The sequence below is a fragment of the Symsagittifera roscoffensis genome, chromosome 10 (assembly GCF_963678635.1).
Source record: "Symsagittifera roscoffensis chromosome 10, txSymRosc1.1, whole genome shotgun sequence".
NCBI classification, from domain to species: Eukaryota; Metazoa; Xenacoelomorpha; order Acoela; family Convolutidae; genus Symsagittifera; species Symsagittifera roscoffensis.
The window spans coordinates 20,082,368-20,103,575 of NC_087071.1; the positions used below are offsets into that span (position 1 = coordinate 20,082,368).

At 36.0% G+C, this 21,208-nt stretch overlaps 1 protein-coding gene across 1 annotated transcript in view; it reads left to right on the forward strand.

The window, feature by feature from the left end:
* LOC134855131 (dynein axonemal heavy chain 7-like) overlaps nt 1-21,208 on the forward strand; it is a 366,992-nt gene that overhangs the window by 123,941 nt on the left and 221,843 nt on the right. Inside the window, 18 exon segments of the mRNA XM_063871543.1 lie at nt 1,691-1,828; nt 2,326-2,422; nt 2,671-2,795; nt 3,195-3,423; nt 6,144-6,292; nt 6,591-6,779; nt 7,292-7,497; nt 9,197-9,209; nt 14,047-14,230; nt 14,645-14,754; nt 17,186-17,288; nt 18,257-18,440; nt 18,754-18,862; nt 19,107-19,269; nt 19,641-19,780; nt 20,004-20,129; nt 20,542-20,657; nt 21,009-21,168. Coding sequence (XP_063727613.1) covers nt 1,691-1,828; nt 2,326-2,422; nt 2,671-2,795; nt 3,195-3,423; nt 6,144-6,292; nt 6,591-6,779; nt 7,292-7,497; nt 9,197-9,209; nt 14,047-14,230; nt 14,645-14,754; nt 17,186-17,288; nt 18,257-18,440; nt 18,754-18,862; nt 19,107-19,269; nt 19,641-19,780; nt 20,004-20,129; nt 20,542-20,657; nt 21,009-21,168 — 2,541 coding nt within the window.

Below are 21,208 nucleotides of genomic sequence, written 5' to 3' on the forward strand. Positions count from 1 at the left end.
CAATCCAGAGAAGTACGGAAAAGAGGTGGGGTTTTTTGTTCACCTGTCTCACCACTAGAGCGGTGCATATTGAAGTAGTCCCCTCGCTCGACACAAGCTCTTGTGTTATGGGCGTGGAGAGGTTTATTGCACGTCGCGGTACTCCGACCACTATCATGTCCGACAACGGAACGAACTTTGTTGGCGGTCAGAAAGAGCTCTTAGCTTGCATTGAGAGATGGAACAAGCTCGCACCCGCTGTTTTTGTTCAGAAAGGGATCAAGTGGAAATTCAATCCACCCAGCGCACCGCACCATGGTGGCTCCTGGGAGCGATTAGTTCGGAGTGTCAAGCGCGTTTTGTATGACATCTTAGGCAACAGAAGAGTAACTGAGGAGGTTCTAAGAACCACGCTGTGCCTTGTTGAGCAATCACTCAACGCTAGACCAATAACAGCCGTTAGTTCCGATCCGCTAGATTTAGAGGCGTTGACCCCGAATCATTTTATCCTTGGTCATCACGCAGCGAGTTTTCCGTCGCTAAGTTTGGAAGAAAACTTCGACCATAAGAAGCGGTTCGCCAGAGCGCAATCATACGCTAACGCAATATGGATACGGTGGATGCGGGAATACGTTCCTTCCCTCAATAGGAGGGCAAAGTGGCACAACCAGTCAGACGTTAAGTTGAAAGCCGGTGACTTGGTTTGGGTCATAGAGCCTGACATTCCACGTGGACATTATCCACTCGCACGTATCCTAAGACTGCACTATGGCAAGGACGGATGCGCGCGATCCGCCGACATAAAGACCGTTACGAGCGAACTGACCCGCCCGACCGTAAAGCTCGCTCCCGTTCTTCCTTGTTTAGGGGTGGAGGATGTTGCAGCGCAAATATAAAACAATAGTACAAATGCATATAAACGTAAATGTGCGAGAGTATAAATGCATATAAAAGTAAATGCATACAGGGACAGTAGCCAAGCGTATACATGGTGCGTCCCGGCGGGTTCGGCGCCGGTTCGAATCCCGACTAGGTCATTTCCTTTCTAGAACTCGAATATGCACCGAACTTGATGGGATGCTCCGTAACCAGGTTCGATCCCCCCCAAAACCGATTTTAACCGTCTTTTCGCTCTAATTTGGTTCAGCCTTGATTAAGGCTGACCTTTAAAAAGAGCAATTTGTCTCAAGGACAAATACTGGCCATTTTTGCAGCTTGCTTTGAGTTATGCAGTTTTTTGTGTCCGATGTTACCGATAACAATAAAAAAAGTTTGTTAAAAATATCATTATATTACGAAATTTCCAGAGTTATTTTCCCGATAAAATACTCGTTAATTCAAGTGTTTGAAAAGAGATTTTATTACGAAGTGTGGAGATTGGCGCGCACAATCTTACAATGAATGATAACTTTCTGTCGTCCTCCTCGCTATCGGTGGTGAATTGGTTTCGTCTCAGCCTCGCAATCGAAAGGTCGGATGTTCGAGGCCCACCATGATCCGTGCTCGTTGCTTGAGGGTGAGGCAACATTACCCAGCCCAGAAAAATAACCAAAATAAAATTACATGTAGTTCTTAAACAGGGGCACACCAGCGGTTCGCCGTTTTGAGCTGTACAGCTTGTATCTTTGTCCTATCCCTCGTGGATAAATGATCTTAAATTAATAAATCGAACAGTTTATTTTTTTTTTCATTTCTCTTCTCTTCCCTGCAGATAGAGCAGTTCAACTTGGAGGAGGAGTCTTTCGGGTGGCAGACTACGAACTACCCCACCAGACAGGAACTGTGGAACAAGCTCATGCCCTACCTCAGTCTCTACTCCAGTAGTGTCAAGTACCTGGACTACTACCAGGCAAGCACAACCCAAACTACAAGATAATATGCTCAAAAAGCAGAGCAGCAGACATATAATAAATTTCTTAGCTATTTTTTTATAGAATTTTTTTTCTAAGGGATTGGGGAGCAAAAAGACAAGTACTTAATAGTGTGTTGACTTAGCCAGCAGACATATATCTTGTTTTCAACTACACATTTTTGAGAATGCCGGAACAAATCGGCGTCATTTTGTCAAAATTTTTAAAGGAGCGACATTTTCAATATTTTTTTTGTTTTTTTTTAGATTCAGCTTAATAAAAAGAAACACACATAGCACTGTTGTATTTTTGGTTCAAAAAACTTAATTAATTCATCCATTATTTTGATTTATTCTTTTAGTGAAAACATTTTTCTACGTCGGTAAAAACAATCAGAGCTAAATTGTGATTTTTCTCAATCTCTAATCTAATCGATAAAGATTATTCTCACCTCGAATTTTGGGACAACACTTTGAACTCTACTGACCTTTACCAGGAGTGGACGAATGGATGCTACAACAAAGTGGACCCTGACTTGGTCGAGTCTGAAGTGGGCAATTTGTGGCGTCTGCTATACAAACTGGAGAAAACAGGTACGAATACAAAGTTGCATCAATCTAAAATAAAAGGCTTATGAACAAAAAAAATGTTCACATAATTTTCATGGAAAAAAATGCAAAAAGAACAAATAAATTCAAAAGTTGAACCAAATTTTCAAAAAAAACCGCTAACTATTGCAACTAATTTTGCCTGTTTTTGTGTTTGCGCTCGCACTTTTTCTAATAAATTGGTAACAATAAACCAATAAACGTAACATGATCGTTTTCCCCAACTTGTTCAGCGGAGTCCCCCGTGGCGAAGGAGATGGCGGGTAAAGTGAAACAGAAGGTGGAGGACTTCAAAGAGCACCTCCCTCTGGTGTCCAGTCTCTGCAACCCCGGAATGAGAGACAGACATTGGTCACAGGTGGGGACACTTTCATTAAATACTAAATGACAAAAAGAGAAGTTTTGCTGGAGGCCCAATTTTCAGTTGTTAATTTTTTATTTTGTTATACTCGTTGTACTTTTTTGTACTTTTTTAGAATTTTTTCTCGGAAAAGTTTGTTCCAAGTTTTTGAAACAATATAAATCGTTTGCGAAAATTTTCAACCTTAGAAAAATGACAAACTTACAATTGTTCTCTTTTTAAAAAAAAAAAATATCAGAAAAAGAAACTTATCGTTGCATAGAACAAAAGCATTTCATGGAGAATTACTAATTTTTCCTCTCCGGTAAATATAATTAAGAAACAAGATTGAATTCTCAAATAATTTCTGCAGAAAGTAAAATATTTTTGTGGGCCAACAACTGCTTTCTTTTTCAGGTGTCCGATATAATCGGCTACACTCTCCAGCCAGACGAATCAACCACCCTCTCCTCCTTCCTAGTGATGAAACTGGAACCCTTCCTGGAACAGTTCGAGAGTATCTCAGAGGCAGCCAGTAAGGAGTACTCGCTTGAGAAGGCACTGGAGAAGATGCAGATTGAATGGGATGAGATTGAGTTTAATTTGTTGGCTTACAGGGAGACTGGAACTTGTATTCTCTCTTCAGGTAATAATAATTGATTTTTCAAGAAGCAGTAAAATGAGAAAAATGAAAAAAAATTACAAAATTTCAGCTAATTTTTAACTGCATCTTGAAGAGGGTTCCAAAAAGGCAAGGTTATATGTCTAGTGGAATCTAGACATGGCAGGTGCGGATAAAAGATTTTCTAGACAAGATTATAAATTTGATTTTCACCGGGCTCATTTTTGGTCCGACGACAACACGGGAAAAAACTTAGAAGGGTAACTAGAACTTGTAAAGTGTCTTCAGGTAATAATTGATTTTTCAAGAAACAGTAAAAAAGAAAAATTTTTAGAAAATTTCAGCTAATTCTTAACTGCAACCTTGAGAGGACTCCAAAAAGCAATGTTATTTGTCTAGTGGAACTCCTAGACAAGGTAAAATTTGAAGAGTACCTAAACATTGATGACAATTTTTCATTCTTGATGCTGTTGTTTCTATCTTTTTTTTAAATAATGATTTAAAAGACATATTTGCGAGAAGATTGTCAAATTAGCTTCTAATTTGATTGTGGTACCGCAACTGCTACTGCTATTGCAGTAACTATGCAGTCCTCTTATATTGGCCTTGATAGTGCTACTCACATCTGCTACTGCTATCGCAGTAACCAGATAGTCATCACATATTGGCCTTGATAGTGCTATACATATTGTTATCTGTAAATTATATAATCCTATTATAAAAAACCAAGGTCAAAGAATACGTGACCTTTTACAAATCTTAGAGAGTCAATCTCTCAGGCCTGTGGCTAAGAACACAGTCAGTAAGAAACTAACAAACAGAAAAACAAACGGTTTCAACATGGTTAATTAAACTCTTCGAAACCACTTCAGTTTTCACTATACAACCTCAGAGGTATTGTTAGTTACCACATGGCGCAGCCAGCAGGATCCGGTTTTTCTGCTCAGGATAATAGGACTGATCTAGGAATCCCAGTATTTTGGGCATCCGCAAATTCAGACCCACCTTGGTTTTTTATAACCTGAAAGGTTGCTGTTCAAGACAAGGAGAAAAGCAACAACAGACGATCCCCAACGGGAGAAGAGCCTAAGAAAAAACAACAGAGGCAATCGAGGCGACAATCAGACGAACAAGATGAGGCTGAATTGAGTCAGTCGGATGAAGACTTATTGCTAGAGCAGCCAGGTTCAGCTAAGGAAAAATTTCAGGACAGCCCAACGGTGATCACTTCAAAAGACACTCTGCAAGGCGGTGGACTGAATTTGGCGGTACGAAGAGCGAAGCCGAACTTGGCTGGACCATTCTCGAAAACAACTAAGGCTAAAGTGGGCCCAATCTCGACGAAAGACGCACAACAAGTCATATTACAGAATAAAAGTGCTGCGTTAGCAGCAGAAGTGAACGAACCGCAGGCGCCAGATCACGCATGTTCGCCGAATACTATAAAAAACAAGAAAGAAATTACACGCACTACATCTCCTGAAACGATCCTCGACACTTTCAATAGTAAGGACCTATCGGCGAATGACTGGAATCGGTTAGCGGATCAAGTACTTGAACGAGGAGTTCAGCGCGCGGCGGCAGAGATACTGCAATCCACAGAGGATGCGGAAGACGACGAGGAATTGTTGAATCCTCCGGGGTTTTCTGATGAATCCGAACTTGAGGAAACATCAGTGCGGAAAAGCGGAAGAACTAAAAAGGGACCATCCAGATACGGAAACCCGATTAAGCATTCGGTGAAATCAATCTCGTTTCAGAATAACCTATTAGACTTAAACCAAGCCGCGCTCGAAGCATATAGAATCAAGCTTGCAAATTTTAAACCCGGTGCTTCTAATTCGGTGGAGACAAAATTTGGTCTGCTGGAGAAACATCTTTTTAGGAGAAAGTTTGGCAGCGAGGCTCTAGATATAACCCGTTCATGGAACGCCGAGTGGCGAATCCCTTTACAGTTGGAAGAGGAACACGAAGAGAGAGATGGAAAATGAGTAATCTAATACACAAAGCCAAAACTTCTAAAACTGAGTTCTAAAACTCCTATTCATTATTATTTAAAATTTTAATAACATATTATAAAAATTTTCTTGATCGAGGGGGTATGTGGTACCGCAACTGCTACTGCTATTGCAGTAACTATGCAGTCCTCTTATATTGGCCTTGATAGTGCTACTCACATCTGCTACTGCTATCGCAGTAACCAGATAGTCATCACATATTGGCCTTGATAGTGCTATACATATTGTTATCTGTAAATTATATAATCCTATTATAAAAAACCAAGGTCAAAGAATACGTGACCTTTTACAAATCTTAGAGAGTCAATCTCTCAGGCCTGTGGCTAAGAACACAGTCAGTAAGAAACTAACAAACAGAAAAACAAACGGTTTCAACATGGTTAATTAAACTCTTCGAAACCACTTCAGTTTTCACTATACAACCTCAGAGGTATTGTTAGTTACCACATTGATATAATGTTATCGATAGAGTGTGAAAGCCGGAGGCAAGATTTTAGATTTTCTTTTTCACCGGGCCCATTTTTGGTCCGGCAACAAAATGTGCGGAAAAAACTTAGCATTCGTGTGTTTCTTTTTTTTTGTGAAAAATCATAGATAAATTTCAAATGATTTTGAACTATAGTCGTGATCCGATTGATATATTAAAACTTTCCACATTTTCTTTCAAACTAAACTTTTTGTGTTGAATCGCTGAAAAAAAATTTATCATCTGTGCTGTTTTTCCAGTGGACGATATCCAGATGTTACTGGATGACCAGATAGTGAAGACCCAGACAATGAGGGGTAGTCCTTTCATCAAGCCATTCGAGAACGAGATCAAAGACTGGGAGTCGAAGCTGATTCTACTACAGGAGATATTGGACGAATGGCTTAAGGCAAGATATCATTAGAGATGCTTAGTAAAAAAAACTGATATTTTTGAAGAAAAAAGTTGCCTTAAATGAATTGAAACGAAGTGTCCTTCATCTTTTTTTAAATAAACAGAAATCTGAAATGTTTGACTTGTACTATCTGATGACAAAAATTGGATGTATCAATTTGGATGCATCAATAGTTTTCAATTTCTGTTTTGTTTCTATCTTCAGAACATTTTAAAGTTTCAATTCGACTTATAATTGCATCACTTGTATTCAAATCTTTAAAAAATGATTCTAGAATATTCTTTTCCTCCAGGTTCAGGCCACGTGGCTGTACCTGGAACCCATCTTCTCTAGTCCAGACATCATGGCCCAGATGCCAGAGGAGGGGAGGAGATTCACGACAGTAGACAAAACATGGAGAGATTTGATCAAACAGGTGTTGTTAGACAAACACGTGTTGGCAGTCACTAACATCGAGAAGATGCTGGAAAAACTACGAAAAAGGGATCAATTTAATTTTGATTCAAAGTTATTAAATGTGTTTTTTTAAATATAGAAAGAAATTATAAGAAACTGAAAGAAAAGAAGTTTCGAAAAGCAAATAACAAGAAAAAAGATGAAAAAAGAACTCGAAATATAAATAAAATTGCTTTTTCATAAGTTTCATAAAATTTTATAGCCATTTCTGAACAACAAATTATTATTTTTTTTTGAGAAAACTTGCGCTGTAACTTTCGAAGAGTTCAATTTTTTTTAGCCTACGCAGCCGATACTTTCGAATGATCATATTTTTTTCACCACTTTATCAAACACTCAAAAATAATCAGATAATTAGCTTTTTTCTTTTAAATAGGTACGCTAAAACTGTACAGTTGGGCTGAACTCAACTCCATTTCTTGAATTTTTCTTCGTTCATAAATATAGAAGAAAACTTCTCGATTCAATTGCAATGAAATTGCTCTGTAAAAAAAATTGGTTTAACAATATTTACGGATGTTAACTTGATCCCTAAACAGCAACGAATTCCTGGAACTCATTCTGAAAGGCTTGAACGACTACCTAGAAAAGAAGCGACTCTACTTCCCTCGCTTTTTCTTCCTCTCAAACGACGAACTGCTCGAAATTCTCTCCGAGACGAAAGATCCTACGAGAGTTCAGCCACATTTGAAGAAGTGCTTCGAAGGCATTGCGAAGTTATCGTTCACAGACGTTTTAGGGATGTTTCAAACATTAGAGTCGCAAGAACCAAAACAACAAGAGTTGCGAGAAAAATTTTAACCTAATAGACAGAGCCAATTTCAATACTTTGTTTTAATAAAAAAATTATGCAATTTGAATCTTTCAGACGAACTTGAAACATGACATCTGTATGCATTGAAAAAAGATAAATGAACGACGTTTCTATAAAAAACATAGAAGTCAACAAAAAATGGTCCATAACATCAGTGTATAATAAACAAATAATGAACAATAAAAGGCCACTTCAAACATTAGAAAGAGCCCACTGTTTGAAACAACCTTCTTTAGACATAACCCACATGAAGAGTTCTGAAGGTGAAATAGTCGAATTGAGAGACATAATTTCGACTTCGAAAGCGAGAGGTCAAGTGGAGAAGTGGCTTCTTGAACTGGAGGCTGACATGTTAGCCTCTCTCCAGAAGGTCACTGACGAGAGCAGACAGGATTATGAAAGCTGTGTTCGGATCGAGTGGGTCACCAAATGGCCAGGTGAGTTATATCTATAACACCTTTTCCCCTCTCCCATCTTCCAACGAATCTCCCCTCCCCTCTACTTGAGAACTTTTTCAAGTGAATTGTTTCTTCACATTATCCTATGAAAGATGAAAAAGTGGCTGGGTGGGATAAATTTGAAAGCTTTTTCCCCCCTCCCTCGCCTGCGATCTTTTACTAGTGTTTGTTCACATTGTCCGATTGCTATCAAAATTGAGACGCGGACTATTTCAACATTCCATTACAACGATAACAGCCCGGGTCACAAACAGTTGAGACTTTCGGAAGTTCTGGAGACAATCGCAAGACGATCGAACTGGCCTATAAGCAAAACTTTAGACTCAGTCATAGCATTCAATGCATTAATAGCAAAACAATCTCAGATTCAACAGTGTTTCAATCTCGCTTCAGGTCAAGCAGTGTTGTGTGTGTCTCAACTGTTCTGGACTCTGTTTGTGTCGAAATCAATTGTGAATGGAAAACAAGCTCTGAGTGACTATTTCGATCTGTGCAACCATCAGGTGAACCATGAAACCATTAATTGATACAATAAACAAGCTCATTGAAATAAAAAAAAAGCAAAATTTTCCTATTGTTGTGCTAGTAGCATAGAAGATTCCGACCACTGTTAACTTCAAAAATTAAATCAAATAATAAATCTAAATAAAATTTAAAAAAAAACAAAGCCTTGTACATTAGTTTTATGGCTTTAATTGACTAAATTTATCATTACAAAAAGGATAAATTATGAAAAAAATCCTATAAATCATTTTTGCTATTTTTTTTCATTCACTGCAAATTTATTCGTTAATTTTGTAAATAGTTTTGACAAATGAATATTGGAAATTTTGGTGCCGTTTTGGGAGGGCAATACAGCAGTACCAAAATACAACATTGCCGAAAATGAAAAGTTTGTTCAACAGTGCCGAAAAATGAAAAAACACTTAAAAAAAGTTTAGTTATCGTTTATACCAGATAATACGCATTGCATTTGAAAATTTTATTGAGTATAGATGTATCGCAATCCGGAGTTTTTTTCAAACTAAGAATCTGGTTGCCTTGACGATTTCCGCAAAATCTATGTTTGTTTATACGAGAAAAAAAACTGTTTTCCGGTTGAATTCGTTTCACGAATTGCAAGAAATTACATCTGACACCCTTTACGAGACTCCAAAAAGCTGTTTTCAGCGTTGGAGTTTTAGCGAATTTCAAATTTGCCGAAAACTTGGAGTAAGCTTGTCATTTTTGGCCATTTATTCGAAAGTATTTTCGTAAATTTTGGACTTATTATTCAAGGGCTCGTTTTCGACAGCTGAAAACAATTCTTTCCCGCAGAATTTAATAAATCGTCGACCGCAGGAAGGTTATAAAGAAATGATCAAATTAATATCAAGGGCGTTTGTTGTCTGGTAATTTTTCCCTAAGCAAATTTAAAGAACTTGATTTGTTGTTTTTTTATTTTTCTGTTTTGGTTCTATTTCAATGTCAATTTTTTGGGAGTCACCTCTTTTTGAAGGAATAAATTTGAACATTTTGAGTCCGGAAATCGCTAATAAAACAGCGATCAAAATTTTTTCAAGTAAATCACTTTAAGACTTTGTACAAAAATTCTTACAACTTCAGCCCCAAAATAAATGACTTATTTGCAACTGCTGACATTTTGGCGCCAAATTTGAAGTGATTTTTAAAAAAAAGTTTAGCGTCAGTAATTTTTAAAATCTTATTTAGAAGATGTAGTTTATTGAGTTTAATTGTTTCCCGCTTTTTTCGGAACTGCTGAACGCCCTTTTTGGGAAAAAAGTTGTTAAAAGCGTTTTTCTTCTCGCTGGCTTTAAACGTTCTAAAATAGGCTGAAAAGCAAAACTTCAAAGCGGTTCTTCTAGATACAGAAATCACTTAAGAGCCCATAGAGAATCGATCGAATTTTGACTGAAATGGCTTTTTGATGATTTTTATGGCCTTAGATCGGCGTGAAAAAAAAGTTTAAAAAATCACAACCGAGAAAAACGTGCTTTTTAACTTGTTTAATTACTATCTGAAATAAAACAGGGTTTTCTAACTGTTTTGGTGCAAAAACTAGGCCTTTTGCAGCAAGTTTTTGATATAAACAAATGATTCAGATCTGAAATCAATATCAGGACGAAAAAAAATCGGATAAATAATTATTACTAGACATAAAAAATATCATGCACTTTTCGATTTATTTCCTGCATAAAAATGTATGAAAATGTATGACCAGCTTTTTCGTTAGATTATATAATTTTGTGATAAGCTCTTTTTCTTGTTTGGAGCAGTATGACTATCATACTTTTAGAAACTGTGATTACCCACATTTTTTTTTGTTAATTTTGTGTGTTTTTAGTGTTAGTTTTCAACCCAAACACATTGAACAATCTGACTAAGTTTTTTTTTGAGGTTTTTGCTGACTTTGAGCTGGCGCTCAAGCAGACTCATACAAATATCAGTTATTTTGGGGTAATTAGCGGAAATTTTTGTAAAATTGTAACTCATTTTTCTTGCTTATCAACAAGCCCAAGCGAAGCTTCAATTAGCCCTCAGAAGTAAAGAAAAAAGTAAAAGATCCTTTGAGTTTAAACCACTCGACACAAATTTTGATGTTTTCTGTTGATAGAAATTTTCTTAAAACTATCAAATAAAGCTACAACTTTTGGAAATTATGACCACTATTTTTTCGCAAGGATGTTCTAGTCTGAAAGGCGAGTACAGATTATCTGATCACATCTTTGAAACCTACGCATTTTATTTTATACGTTCAGACAATATGAAACAATTTATGAGACAAATTTTTTGAGTAAAATTGTATGAAATTGTTTGAATATCTTTTTGTTGAATGGAGATCAACTCGCGTTGTTAATGGGTCAACCCGGACAACACTATGTTACGCCTATTGTATCATATCCCATGGGATTATCTATGGTATGATGTTTGTAGATCGATGAGATTGTGGGTAAGGTGAGAGGGAAGTTGCCCATGCAGAACAGAGTGACACTGGGGGCACTGATTGTACTCGATGTACATGCCAGAGATGTCCTGGGTAAAAGTTTCTCTTTTATTACCTAATTTGGTCTTATGCAACACTTATGCAACACTTATGCAACACTTATGCAACTCACTTATGCAACACTTATGCAACTCACTTATGCAACACTTATGCAACTCACTTATGCAACTCACTTATGCAACACTTATGCAACTCACTTATGCAACACTTTATGCAACACTTATGCAACTCACTTATGCAACACTTTATGCAACAGTTATGCAACTCACTTATGCAACACTTATGCAAGATTTTGCTTATGCAACACTTATGCAACACTTATGCAACTCACTTATGCAACACTTATGCAACTCACTTATGCAACACTTATGCAAGATTTTGCTTATGCAACACTTATGCAACTCACTTATGCAACACTTATGCAAGATTTTGCTTATGCAACACTTATGCAACTCACCTGGTATTCGCGCGTGGTAAGGAGGAGATTGCCGCAGCGAGGCTCTAGATATAACCCGTTCATGGAACGCCGAGTGGCGAATCCCTTTACAGTTGGAAGAGGAACACGAAGAGAGAGATGGAAAATGAGTAATCTAATACACAAAGCCAAAACTTCTTAAACTGAGTTCTAAAACTCCTATTCATTATTATTTAAAATTTTAATAACATATTATAAAAATTTTCTTGATCGAGGGGGTATGTGGTACCGCAACTGCTACTGCTATTGCAGTAACTATGCAGTCCTCTTATATTGGCCTTGATAGTGCTACTCACATCTGCTACTGCTATCGCAGTAACCAGATAGTCATCACATATTGGCCTTGATAGTGCTATACATATTGTTATCTGTAAATTATATAATCCTATTATAAAAAACCAAGGTCAAAGAATACGTGACCTTTTACAAATCTTAGAGAGTCAATCTCTCAGGCCTGTGGCTAAGAACACAGTCAGTAAGAAACTAACAAACAGAAAAACAAACGGTTTCAACATGGTTAATTAAACTCTTCGAAACCACTTCAGTTTTCACTATACAACCTCAGAGGTATTGTTAGTTACCACATTGATATAATGTTATCGATAGAGTGTGAAAGCCGGAGGCAAGATTTTAGATTTTCTTTTTCACCGGGCCCATTTTTGGTCCGGCAACAAAATGTGCGGAAAAAACTTAGCATTCGTGTGTTTCTTTTTTTTTGTGAAAAATCATAGATAAATTTCAAATGATTTTGAACTATAGTCGTGATCCGATTGATATATTAAAACTTTCCACATTTTCTTTCAAACTAAACTTTTTGTGTTGAATCGCTGAAAAAAAATTTATCATCTGTGCTGTTTTTCCAGTGGACGATATCCAGATGTTACTGGATGACCAGATAGTGAAGACCCAGACAATGAGGGGTAGTCCTTTCATCAAGCCATTCGAGAACGAGATCAAAGACTGGGAGTCGAAGCTGATTCTACTACAGGAGATATTGGACGAATGGCTTAAGGCAAGATATCATTAGAGATGCTTAGTAAAAAAAACTGATATTTTTGAAGAAAAAAGTTGCCTTAAATGAATTGAAACGAAGTGTCCTTCATCTTTTTTTAAATAAACAGAAATCTGAAATGTTTGACTTGTACTATCTGATGACAAAAATTGGATGTATCAATTTGGATGCATCAATAGTTTTCAATTTCTGTTTTGTTTCTATCTTCAGAACATTTTAAAGTTTCAATTCGACTTATAATTGCATCACTTGTATTCAAATCTTTAAAAAATGATTCTAGAATATTCTTTTCCTCCAGGTTCAGGCCACGTGGCTGTACCTGGAACCCATCTTCTCTAGTCCAGACATCATGGCCCAGATGCCAGAGGAGGGGAGGAGATTCACGACAGTAGACAAAACATGGAGAGATTTGATCAAACAGGTGTTGTTAGACAAACACGTGTTGGCAGTCACTAACATCGAGAAGATGCTGGAAAAACTACGAAAAAGGGATCAATTTAATTTTGATTCAAAGTTATTAAATGTGTTTTTTTAAATATAGAAAGAAATTATAAGAAACTGAAAGAAAAGAAGTTTCGAAAAGCAAATAACAAGAAAAAAGATGAAAAAAGAACTCGAAATATAAATAAAATTGCTTTTTCGTAAGTTTCATAAAATTTTATAGCCATTTCTGAACAACAAATTATTATTTTTTTTTGAGAAAACTTGCGCTGTAACTTTCGAAGAGTTCAATTTTTTTTAGCCTACGCAGCCGATACTTTCGAATGATCATATTTTTTTCACCACTTTATCAAACACTCAAAAATAATCAGATAATTAGCTTTTTTCTTTTAAATAGGTACGCTAAAACTGTACAGTTGGGCTGAACTCAACTCCATTTCTTGAATTTTTCTTCGTTCATAAATATAGAAGAAAACTTCTCGATTCAATTGCAATGAAATTGCTCTGTAAAAAAAATTGGTTTAACAATATTTACGGATGTTAACTTGATCCCTAAACAGCAACGAATTCCTGGAACTCATTCTGAAAGGCTTGAACGACTACCTGGAAAAGAAGCGACTCTACTTCCCTCGCTTTTTCTTCCTCTCAAACGACGAACTGCTCGAAATTCTCTCCGAGACGAAAGATCCTACGAGAGTTCAGCCACATTTGAAGAAGTGCTTCGAAGGCATTGCGAAGTTATCGTTCACAGACGTTTTAGGGATGTTTCAAACATTAGAGTCGCAAGAACCAAAACAACAAGAGTTGCGAGAAAAATTTTAACCTAATAGACAGAGCCAATTTCAATACTTTGTTTTAATAAAAAAATTATGCAATTTGAATCTTTCAGACGAACTTGAAACATGACATCTGTATGCATTGAAAAAAGATAAATGAACGACGTTTCTATAAAAAACATAGAAGTCAACAAAAAATGGTCCATAACATCAGTGTATAATAAACAAATAATGAACAATAAAAGGCCACTTCAAACATTAGAAAGAGCCCACTGTTTGAAACAACCTTCTTTAGACATAACCCACATGAAGAGTTCTGAAGGTGAAATAGTCGAATTGAGAGACATAATTTCGACTTCGAAAGCGAGAGGTCAAGTGGAGAAGTGGCTTCTTGAACTGGAGGCTGACATGTTAGCCTCTCTCCAGAAGGTCACTGACGAGAGCAGACAGGATTATGAAAGCTGTGTTCGGATCGAGTGGGTCACCAAATGGCCAGGTGAGTTATATCTATAACACCTTTTCCCCTCTCCCATCTTCCAACGAATCTCCCCTCCCCTCTACTTGAGAACTTTTTCAAGTGAATTGTTTCTTCACATTATCCTATGAAAGATGAAAAAGTGGCTGGGTGGGATAAATTTGAAAGCTTTTTCCCCCCTCCCTCGCCTGCGATCTTTTACTAGTGTTTGTTCACATTGTCCGATTGCTATCAAAATTGAGACGCGGACTATTTCAACATTCCATTACAACGATAACAGCCCGGGTCACAAACAGTTGAGACTTTCGGAAGTTCTGGAGACAATCGCAAGACGATCGAACTGGCCTATAAGCAAAACTTTAGACTCAGTCATAGCATTCAATGCATTAATAGCAAAACAATCTCAGATTCAACAGTGTTTCAATCTCGCTTCAGGTCAAGCAGTGTTGTGTGTGTCTCAACTGTTCTGGACTCTGTTTGTGTCGAAATCAATTGTGAATGGAAAACAAGCTCTGAGTGACTATTTCGATCTGTGCAACCATCAGGTGAACCATGAAACCATTAATTGATACAATAAACAAGCTCATTGAAATAAAAAAAAAGCAAAATTTTCCTATTGTTGTGCTAGTAGCATAGAAGATTCCGACCACTGTTAACTTCAAAAATTAAATCAAATAATAAATCTAAATAAAATTTAAAAAAAAACAAAGCCTTGTACATTAGTTTTATGGCTTTAATTGACTAAATTTATCATTACAAAAAGGATAAATTATGAAAAAAATCCTATAAATCGTTTTTGCTATTTTTTTTCATTCACTGCAAATTTATTCGTTAATTTTGTAAATAGTTTTGACAAATGAATATTGGAAATTTTGGTGCCGTTTTGGGAGGGCAATACAGCAGTACCAAAATACAACATTGCCGAAAATGAAAAGTTTGTTCAACAGTGCCGAAAAATGAAAAAACACTTAAAAAAAGTTTAGTTATCGTTTATACCAGATAATACGCATTGCATTTGAAAATTTTATTGAGTATAGATGTATCGCAATCCGGAGTTTTTTTCAAACTAAGAATCTGGTTGCCTTGACGATTTCCGCAAAATCTATGTTTGTTTATACGAGAAAAAAAACTGTTTTCCGGTTGAATTCGTTTCACGAATTGCAAGAAATTACATCTGACACCCTTTACGAGACTCCAAAAAGCTGTTTTCAGCGTTGGAGTTTTAGCGAATTTCAAATTTGCCGAAAACTTGGAGTAAGCTTGTCATTTTTGGCCATTTATTCGAAAGTATTTTCGTAAATTTTGGACTTATTATTCAAGGGCTCGTTTTCGACAGCTGAAAACAATTCTTTCCCGCAGAATTTAATAAATCGTCGACCGCAGGAAGGTTATAAAGAAATGATCAAATTAATATCAAGGGCGTTTGTTGTCTGGTAATTTTTCCCTAAGCAAATTTAAAGAACTTGATTTGTTGTTTTTTTATTTTTCTGTTTTGGTTCTATTTCAATGTCAATTTTTTGGGAGTCACCTCTTTTTGAAGGAATAAATTTGAACATTTTGAGTCCGGAAATCGCTAATAAAACAGCGATCAAAATTTTTTCAAGTAAATCACTTTAAGACTTTGTACAAAAATTCTTACAACTTCAGCCCCAAAATAAATGACTTATTTGCAACTGCTGACATTTTGGCGCCAAATTTGAAGTGATTTTTAAAAAAAAGTTTAGCGTCAGTAATTTTTAAAATCTTATTTAGAAGATGTAGTTTATTGAGTTTAATTGTTTCCCGCTTTTTTCGGAACTGCTGAACGCCCTTTTTGGGAAAAAAGTTGTTAAAAGCGTTTTTCTTCTCGCTGGCTTTAAACGTTCTAAAATAGGCTGAAAAGCAAAACTTCAAAGCGGTTCTTCTAGATACAGAAATCACTTAAGAGCCCATAGAGAATCGATCGAATTTTGACTGAAATGGCTTTTTGATGATTTTTATGGCCTTAGATCGGCGTGAAAAAAAAGTTTAAAAAATCACAACCGAGAAAAACGTGCTTTTTAACTTGTTTAATTACTATCTGAAATAAAACAGGGTTTTCTAACTGTTTTGGTGCAAAAACTAGGCCTTTTGCAGCAAGTTTTTGATATAAACAAATGATTCAGATCTGAAATCAATATCAAGACGAAAAAAAATCGGATAAATAATTATTACTAGACATAAAAAATATCATGCACTTTTCGATTTATTTCCTGCATAAAAATGTATGAAAATGTATGACCAGCTTTTTCGTTAGATTATATAATTTTGTGATAAGCTCTTTTTCTTGTTTGGAGCAGTATGACTATCATACTTTTAGAAACTGTGATTACCCACATTTTTTTTTGTTAATTTTGTGTGTTTTTAGTGTTAGTTTTCAACCCAAACACATTGAACAATCTGACTAAGTTTTTTTTTGAGGTTTTTGCTGACTTTGAGCTGGCGCTCAAGCAGACTCATACAAATATCAGTTATTTTGGGGTAATTAGCGGAAATTTTTGTAAAATTGTAACTCATTTTTCTTGCTTATCAACAAGCCCAAGCGAAGCTTCAATTAGCCCTCAGAAGTAAAGAAAAAAGTAAAAGATCCTTTGAGTTTAAACCACTCGACACAAATTTTGATGTTTTCTGTTGATAGAAATTTTCTTAAAACTATCAAATAAAGCTACAACTTTTGGAAATTATGACCACTATTTTTTCGCAAGGATGTTCTAGTCTGAAAGGCGAGTACAGATTATCTGATCACATCTTTGAAACCTACGCATTTTATTTTATACGTTCAGACAATATGAAACAATTTATGAGACAAATTTTTTGAGTAAAATTGTATGAAATTGTTTGAATATCTTTTTGTTGAATGGAGATCAACTCGCGTTGTTAATGGGTCAACCCGGACAACACTATGTTACGCCTATTGTATCATATCCCATGGGATTATCTATGGTATGATGTTTGTAGATCGATGAGATTGTGGGTAAGGTGAGAGGGAAGTTGCCCATGCAGAACAGAGTGACACTGGGGGCACTGATTGTACTCGATGTACATGCCAGAGATGTCCTGGGTAAAAGTTTCTCTTTTATTACCTAATTTGGTCTTATGCAACACTTATGCAACACTTATGCAACACTTATGCAACTCACTTATGCAACACTTATGCAACTCACTTATGCAACACTTATGCAACTCACTTATGCAACTCACTTATGCAACACTTATGCAACTCACTTATGCAACACTTTATGCAACACTTATGCAACTCACTTATGCAACACTTTATGCAACAGTTATGCAACTCACTTATGCAACACTTATGCAAGATTTTGCTTATGCAACACTTATGCAACACTTATGCAACTCACTTATGCAACACTTATGCAACTCACTTATGCAACACTTATGCAAGATTTTGCTTATGCAACACTTATGCAACTCACTTATGCAACACTTATGCAAGATTTTGCTTATGCAACACTTATGCAACTCACCTGGTATTCGCGCGTGGTAAGGAGGAGATTGCCGAACCAACCCTCGCAAGAATTTTCATCTGAACGCCAATTAACACTGGCAATTTTTGGCTTGTTTCCACTCCCCAACGTTTGAAATCCAATTTGGAAAAACCGTTTAAAACCTGGTCTTTTTAATTAATGAAGTTTGGCTTGATGAGCAAATTATTTTTTGTGAGCAGATTTGTTCCTCATCATCTAGATCGTAAAATTTCGAAATTCGAAATCTGGGCAGAAAATTTTAAAAAAAGCCCAATTTTTCATTTGGAAAATAATATAATGAAAAAATTTTTGTTTTACTTGTTATTGCAAAACCAGAATCTGTTAAAATTTCCATATCTGGAATTGAACCCTTCTGAACCTCAATCAAAAAAGCGGCCGTGGGGTTGATCAGCGGCCCCCAGTTATTGAAGCATTTTTTAAATTTATTTAAGTTTAAAAGTCAATTTTTCAAGCAGAAACTGCTGTAAAGAAAAGTTATGAAAAACTCTGAGCTGGAATCGAACCATTGACCCTCTGTTTTCAGCTTTGATCAAGAAAGCGGGTGTGAGTTCGATCAACGACTTCAAGTGGCTGAGTCAGCTGAGGTACTACTGGGAGGATGAGAATGTGATGACGAGGATGATCAACACTCAACTAGCCTATGGATACGAGTACCTTGGAAACTCGCCTCGATTGGTCATTACACCATTGACTGATCGGTGCTACAGGTTAAAAAATAATAATACTAATCAAACTTTTAAAATGCAGTTTAGACAAAAAGCAAGAATTTACAAAACGTTGAGCTAATTGCTTTTTAAACTGCATCTTTGAGAGGATTCCAAAAAGGCATTTTTGCCTTCCGAGTGGAACCTCTAAGGTTATACTATAACAGGTAAAAGCTTGAAGGAGGCAAAATTATTTAAGTATTTGATTCGAAAAAATTATTTTTGATTAGCATTCTTAATAGTTTACAAAGATTTTAAAAATTAACGTAACTTCAGTGTTCTTCTGAAATATAAGTTTCCCAGAAATTGTTTCTAGAACCCTCTTCGGAGCCCTGAGTCTTCACTTGGGCGGAGCACCCGAAGGACCAGCTGGCACTGGGAAGACAGAGACGACAAAAGATTTGGCCAAAGCAGTCGCCAAACAGGTTAGACATATATTTTTTGACGTTTTTCACAAAATTGTAAGAATATCACTTTTTTTGAAAGCTCATTTTTTTTTCGTCAAAAACATTTTTTTTTGCTTTTAAAATCGTTGATATCCAATATTCTCTAAATAGAAAAAATAATAAAATAGGTTTGTTTATCAAAAAACGTTAACTGAACATAAAAAAAGCTATGTCTCGATTAATCGATATTTTTTGATTAAAGTAAGCAACTGTTTATTCACAGTGCGTGGTGTTCAACTGTTCCGATGGGTTGGACTACATAGCCCTGGGCAAGTTCTTCAAGGGGTTGGCCTCTTGTGGGGCGTGGTCCTGCTTCGACGAGTTCAACAGAATTGACGTGGAGGTGTTGTCTGTAGTCGCACAGCAGATACTCACCATTCAGAGAGGTTAATTAAAATAATTAAAACTGTCTTTTGAGAATCTAAATGTAACTGACATCTAAATCGATATGAATTTTTTAAGGAATCATTTTTGGAGTAATTTTTCTATTAAATATAAAATCAACGCAAACAAATCTACACCTTTTCCGTCGTTTAAACTACAATTTTTCTTATCCGTTCTTGAGTTTTTTCTAGTGATAGAAATTTTGAATATCTTGACCTGACTGCAGTACAAACCTTGTTTTCTTAGTAAAAATTAGACCAACTGCAGATTGTAAAATCAATGGCTAAAATCAGTGGCAGCCATACTTCAACTAAATCACATTTCAGAACTCTAAAACTATCGTGAATCAATTTTATTGTCAAGTATTTTCCAGGAATTTCTTCCGGCGGTGAGATGCTTCTTTTCGAGGGCACGGAGTTGAAATTGAACCCTACCTGTGCAGTGTTCATCACAATGAACCCTGGATACGCTGGAAGATCAGAATTGCCGGACAATCTCAAAGCACTATTCAGACCAGGGATGTTCAAAATACAAAAAAGTGATTAATATTCAAGAAAGAGAAATACACTTTTTTAACCTAATTTTATTTTTTGAAAAATTATTTTAAAATTTGTTTCCTGATTCTTCTATACTCAAAGTTTGCTGACGCAAAAAATCTAATTTTAAATACCGAAAACAATCAATAAGTCTTTTTTTTTGAAAAAATTTATTTTGAACCGCCTTTAACTTCAACCCTCCAGTGGCGATGATGGTGCCGGACTATGCCCTGATCTCGGAGATAGTGCTGTACTCGTGTGGATTCGTGTCTGCCAGAGCACTGGCTGTCAAAATAGTGGCCACTTACAGACTCTGCTCCGAACAGGCAAGGATTTAACTAGTTTGGATGAAGAAAATATCAAAAAAAAATAAATTGACTTTTTAAAAAATTTGATTAATCCCGCCGTTGATTGAAACAATAATTTTTTTCAAAAAAAAAAAAGCTATACAAAAAGCTATTTGACCCGCGGCGCATGCTAATCAGTTTTAAATTAAAAGAAGAGGATCATATCTTGGTCTATTCAGGGGACGATGTTAATTTCATAAGGAATTTTTAAATTATTTTTCTGTGCTGTATATTGTCGCCTCATACTACCTAACTGATTAATTTGATATAAAGTATCGATCAGATAAATTAAAGTTTGTCATTGCTTGCTTGAAAAATGTTTTTATCTTAAAATAAAGTGTTTTTTGGGAATTAAAAAATTAAATCTTTTCCTTTTCCGTGCGTGTAACAGTTGTCAAGTCAGCACCATTATGACTATGGAATGAGGGCTGTCAAATCAGTCCTAACAGCTGCTGGAAATCTCAAACTCAAGTATCCAGATGATGACGAAGAAATGCTTATGTTGAGGTAAGTATTATTTAATCGGATAAAGATAGTTCATATTTTAATCAATTTTTTTTAGGTTTAAGGGTCTCAATACATTTTAATTCCAGCAACACTACATTTATTTTTTTTGTTTTTTCAACTTTGTTTTTGATTTGTTTTTTTTTCAAATTTGTTCTGATTTGTTTTTTTTTTTTTTTTCTGATTTGTTTTTTCAAATTTGTTCAAAGGCAGCATTATTTGTTTTTCCAAAATTTGTTTTTTTTTTCAAACTTGATTTGCGTTTCAGTTTGATTTTTTTTTCAAATTGTCCGAACCCAAAATTAATCCCCTTTCATACTCTTTGACAATTTTTCAACGTTTCAATTTTTCCAGGTCTATCAACGACGTGAACCTTCCCAAGTTCCTCTCCCAAGACCTCCCCCTGTTCTCCGGCATCACTTCAGATCTGTTCCCTGGAGTACAACTTCCCAAACCAGACTATGTGGCCATGATTGAAGCTGTGGACTTCCATTGCCAGAGACTCAACCTACAGGTTCACATATAAGTTGCAAAAAGATCAGACAGGAAAAAAT